General features: G+C 36.4%; 1 protein-coding gene across 1 annotated transcript; it reads left to right on the top strand.

Moving 5' to 3' along the window:
* Window positions 1-228: 228 nt before the first annotated feature.
* LOC121937968 (unconventional myosin-X-like) lies at window positions 229-5368 on the top strand (the record flags this gene model as incomplete). The annotated part of the gene is made up of 6 exons (XM_042481262.1): window positions 229-324; window positions 1245-1338; window positions 1903-1958; window positions 3785-3927; window positions 4538-4729; window positions 5211-5368. Coding segments are annotated over 6 exons (739 nt in total), but the record flags the coding sequence as incomplete, so codon positions are not given.
* Window positions 5369-5703: the final 335 nt, after the last annotated feature.

Consider the following 5703-nt stretch of genomic DNA (forward strand, 5'->3'; position numbering starts at 1 on the left):
AATTTAGCATGTTGAAAAAATGGGGAAAAAAATCGCATACTATACTATGGCGTAAATGTCAAATTTTGACCCGTCCCAAAAATGCCTGAAAATGACATATAACAGTTTGTAGAGGCGCAACATAGTATACAAAGTAGAAACAAAGGCCAAAAAAGTCCAAAAAACTCATAATTAGCATTTTGAAAAAATTTTATATTGAGCCATTTCACTGTTTTTTGTGATCTGCAGAGAAATTATCGATAACACCGGTAAGGAGAATGGAATCGACATTGTGATGCCAGAGAGGACTTACCATTTGATCGCAGAGTCTGCCGAGGATGCCAGGTAAGTTCTGTTTGTTTCAGACACAGATGGAGTCTGACCCTAAAGACACTTAATATAAAGCTAACGTCAATCCTGAAGCCCCTCCAACCCCTTTTTTTCATTTTATTTCCCCCAAAAACCTCCTTTCACACTGACATACACACAGTATTACAGACGCTTTCAGTCAGAAGCAGCATAATGAGAAAGGGGTATTGTGGCTGATGGGTTTGCGTGCCAGTTGCCCCTGGCAACACATTGATTTCCTGTCAGAGGGACAGTCCACTTCCTTCATATATATGTCTGGTGTGATAGGAGTGTGTGTGCGTGCGTGCGTGCGTGCGTGCGTGCGTGCGTGCGTGCGTGCGTGCGTGCGTGCGTGTGTGTTTGTGTCCATTTGCTTGTTGGCAGCAGGCTTACAGTCCCAGTCTCTCTCTGTGTGAGCCAACATCAGCTCCATATGTCTGAGTCAGAATTAGTGTGAACACAGAATTTCCTTCATATATTTCATACTTATATCTGTAGTTATTATTGCTCTTGTTTTCTGTACAGTATATTGACACGAAAAGACTAATCAGGATGCATTAATAATATTAATAGCACATTTTCCAAAAAAGTCATTTCTTACACTTGAATATTGTGCTTGACAAGTTATTTGAGTTCTAAGAAAATTATTTAACATTTGAAAAATACATAATCTAACATGAGACACTAAACTGCTGAAATCAACACACCAATCGTACATGTACATAAAAGTATATCAGGAAAATAGTTTTACCTGAAAATCTTTAAACATGAACTGAAAGGAGACATTTTTTGTTTTTTGTTTTAAATCTTTACACAATTATACCCTTGTTTGATGAGCGAACTACACCAGAAATAGCCCAAAATAAACTTTGTCTCTTGTCACGATGATGAAGCCTGTGTCGTCTCTATGATTACAGCCAGTGGTTCAGCGTGCTGAGTCAGGTCCACGGTTCGACAGAGCAGGAGATCAGAGAGATGCACGATGAGCAGGCCAACCCCCAGAATGCTGTGGTGAGTACTGCAGAAGAAGCAAAGCACTCTGGTAAATGGAGTTGCATTAACAGTTATGATACAATCTGCTGCTTCTACAAAGAAAAATGCTTTTTTGGTTTTGGTGCTAAAAACATACTTAAGGTTACATGGTCACATTATGTGTTAAAACAACAGGATGGAGCCAGAATCTTCTTTCTGAATCATCACAACATAATAAACATTGTCAAATGTGTTTCTATTCATGACTGTTCTTTTTTTAATGGAATTTACTGCAATTGTGCTACTTTTAAAATGTATTTAATCAATCTGAGCACACTTCTTTGTGTATTTCATGTTCATGCCACCTGCCTTTTGTTCTGCTCAATTCTCTAGTCCTTTGTAGTGAACTAACAGGACACAGATTTGTTTGAAATGCCGTGTCCTTTCCTCAGTGTCGGACCTGTGAGTGAATGTGTTGCTGCTTTTATCCCTGTGTGTGTGAGAGACACATAATTGGTTTCCACGGGGCAGAGGAAGGTCAAACTCATTATCCAAAGCCTGAACACTGTCACTGAACCTTCCTCTCTCCCTCTGTCTCCTCAGGGCACGTTGGATGTGGGGATGATCGATTCGGTTTGTGCGTCAGATAATCCGGAAAGGTGAGGACCTACATCACACATCACGTCTTCGGATTTTCTTTGTGCACACCTGCAATGGTTGACTGTTTGTTTCACACACTGTAGCAAAGGAAAGAAGAAAAGAAAAAGTGTTAGTTAGATTAAAGTGTTTTCATGCTGCTTTTCACATTTGCATTAGATGTCCCTGTCGAAAAAAAATTCAAATTTTGACATTTTCTGAAAATGCCTGAAAATGACATATTATAGCTTGTAGAGACGCAACATAGTATACAAAGTAGAAACAAAGGCAAAAAAAAGTCCCAAAAAATGATAATTTAGCATGTTGAAAAAATTGCCAAAAATCTCATACTATACTATAGCAATAAATGTCAAATTTTGACCCGTCCCAAAAATGCCTGAAAATGACATATTATAGCTTGTAGAGATGCAACATAGTATACAAAGTCGAAACAAAGGCCAAGAAAGGCTTAAAAAGTCATAATATAGCATGTTCAAAAAATGGGGGAAAAATTTTCATACTATACTATGGCAATAAATGTCAAATTTTGACCCGTCCAAAAAATGCCTGAAAATGACATATTATAGCTTGAAGAGACGTAACATAGTATCTAAAGTCGAAACAAAGGCCAAAAAAGGCTAAAAAAAAAAAAAAAAAAAAAAAAAGTCATAATTTAGCATGTTGAAAAAATGGCCAAAAAATTGCATACTATACTATGGCGAAAAATGTCAAATTTTGACCCGTCCCAAAAAGGGCTGAAAATGACATATAATAGCTTGTAGAGACGCAACATAGTATACAAAGTGGAAACAAAGACCAAAAAAGTCCAAAAAATTCATAATTTAGCATGTTGAAAAACTCACCAAAAATGTTCATACTATACTATGGCGAAAATGTCAAATTTTGACCCATCCCAAAAATGCCTGAAAATGACATATAATAGCTTGTAGAGACGCAACATAGTATACAAAGTGGAAACAAAGATAAAAAAGTCCAATTTTTTTTTTCAGAATTGAACATGTTGCAAAAATGGCAACAAATTGTCATACTATACTATGGCGATAAATGTCAAATTTTGACCCAACCCAAAAATGGCTGAAAATGACATTTTATAGCTTGTTGAGATGCAACATAGTATACAAAGTGGAAACAAAGGCCAAAAAAGGCCAAAAATGTTTTTCATAATTTAGCATGTTGCAAAAATGGCAACAAATTGTCATACTATACTATGGCAATAAATGTCAAATTTTGACCTGTCCCAAAAATGGCTGAAAATGACATATTATAGTTTGTAGAGACGCAACATAGTATACAAAGTAGAAACAAAGGCCAAAAAAGGCTAAAAAATGATACCACACTATGACATTAACATGATTTATTGGAATATAACCTACACTATTACATTTTTAGGACTTTTAAGATCACAAACAAACTCAGGAGGTGATTCATGATTTTTTCAACATACTTTACTATGAATTTTTTACCATTTATTTTGACAACATACTACATTATGATATTTCTTTGAAGTTTTTTGGACAATTTAATTAACTGTGTAGTTTTTATTTATTTGTTGGGCGACTAACTATACTATGATGTTTTAGGATTTTTTTGGATGACATACAATACTATGACATATGATTTTTTTTCAACAAAAAACTATACAATTACATTTGTTTTCTTTGTACTTCATACTATACTGTGACATTTTTAGGATTTTTAGGATGGTACATCGTTTTTCATCTACTTTGAAAGTGACTGAAATTGTTATTTTGGAAATTGTGATGATGTCTTCTCTGTGTCTCTCATTATTATCAATATTCCCATAAACCAAATGTCTCCATACTCACAGGCCAAACTCCTTCGTCATGATCACGGCGAACCGCGTCCTGCACTGCAACGCCGACACGCCCGAGGAGATGCACCACTGGATCACTCTGCTGCAGCGCTCCAAGGGAGACACCCGCGTGGACGGGCAGGAGTTCATCATCAGAGGTGACAGCCCGATCGCTTAACGTCCCTTTGTCTTTGTGTCTCAGAGGACGGCTCCGAGGCTGCAGTCTCCCCTCGAATCAGAATCAGGAAAATAAATCAGAAATACAGTTTTGTTGTGGAAGTTGGTGACTTGTTGTGACAGTTATGACTTTTTAAACTTTTTTACTTGTTCAGTTTTAGCTCATTTTGAAACTTCAAAAGTGGAAAATCATTGCTGATGTGTTCAAATAAATAGCATTAGTAGCATTAATAGCATTTTTTTTAATTGCACAAATACTAGATATATATTAAAAAAAATAATAATAAAACGTGTGGATAAAATAAATAGCTCTGTGTTTGAAATTTACAATGAAAAAAATAAATTTTTAAAAATTAAAGTTTTTACACATTTTTTAAAGGCATTTAAAAAAACAGGTGAAGAAACACTCAAATTTTTCAGAATTTTCAAATTAAAGACAAAAACTTCCAAAGTATTTTGTGTAATTTGCGTGTATAAGTACAATAATCTGCATCAAATTCAACATTTGGAAAAATTCTACAGGTTGAATTGCAGTGAAAAGACACAAAATTCAAGCCATAAATACCTGATTTAATTTTTTTCCCCCAAAAGGTTGGTTGCACAAAGAGATGAAGAACAGTACCAAAACCTCACTGAAGCTGAAAAAGCGCTGGTTCCTGCTTACCCACAATTCCCTGGACTACTATAAGAGCTCCGAACGTAACGCCCTGAAGCTGGGAACGCTGGTGCTCAACAGCCTCTGCTCAGTGGTTCAGCCCGACGAAAAGGTCTTCAAAGACACTGGTGAGAAAAGAAAAATTAAAAAATGATTCTGGTGTCTTGCATGTGTGATTAACCCTTTGAGACTTACGCAAACTGGCTTGATGTCTTCCAAAAACATAAAAGACAACGAGCAACCAATAAAGAAATGACCCAAAAAATTAGCAAAAACATTGTAAAAGTACAAGAAAATTGTCTGGAAAAATAGAAAAATAATGAATAAACATATATAATTATGCTAATTATAAATATATATTTTTGGACATTTTTCCTTAGTGTCTTAAAAAATAATAACAATAAAAATCCAAATGAAATCAAGCCACGTTGCTCCGTTTTTGAAGGTTTAAACTCGCGCAAAGGCGTCTGAACACAGCACAAGAAAAGTGATGCGGATGCAGGTTTCAAAGGGTTAAACACTGAACTGAATTCAGACGTTCGTAGCTTTGCCATGTCGTTCACCGTGACTCATTTCGTGCGACTCTTCTTGGTGTCGTCCTCCTGACAGGCTACTGGAACGTGATCGTGTACGGCCGTAAACACTCGTACCGTCTGTACTGTAAGCTGCTGAACGAGGCCACGCGCTGGGCCAACTCCATCCAGAACGTCATCGACACCAAAGCGCCGATCGACACGCCGACGCAGCAGCTCATCCAGGACATCAAGGTAGGACGCCTGTTCAACGCTCCATCCGTCACTCTGAAACCGCTGTTTCTGCCATAATCATTATTCTCAGATTCAGGTCTCATCGGCCTAATCCTGTGAAACCTGGACAGAAAACCTCGGATCATTTTTCATTTTTCTTGTTTTTGAGCCTTTAAACCTAAAATTGGTTTGATGTTTTTTCAAAACATGAGAGAAAAAAAAGCAATTAGCAACTTGGTAAGAAATGTTCCACAAATAGCCAGAAATTAGCAGATTTAGAAAAATATATATTAAAATAAGTAGAGGAAGAGTTCAATTGCCAAAAAAAGATAAAAACTAAAAAAAAGGATAAAATT

The sequence above is a fragment of the Plectropomus leopardus genome, unplaced genomic scaffold (assembly GCF_008729295.1).
Source record: "Plectropomus leopardus isolate mb unplaced genomic scaffold, YSFRI_Pleo_2.0 unplaced_scaffold28042, whole genome shotgun sequence".
Lineage (NCBI taxonomy): Eukaryota > Metazoa > Chordata > Actinopteri > Perciformes > Serranidae > Plectropomus > Plectropomus leopardus.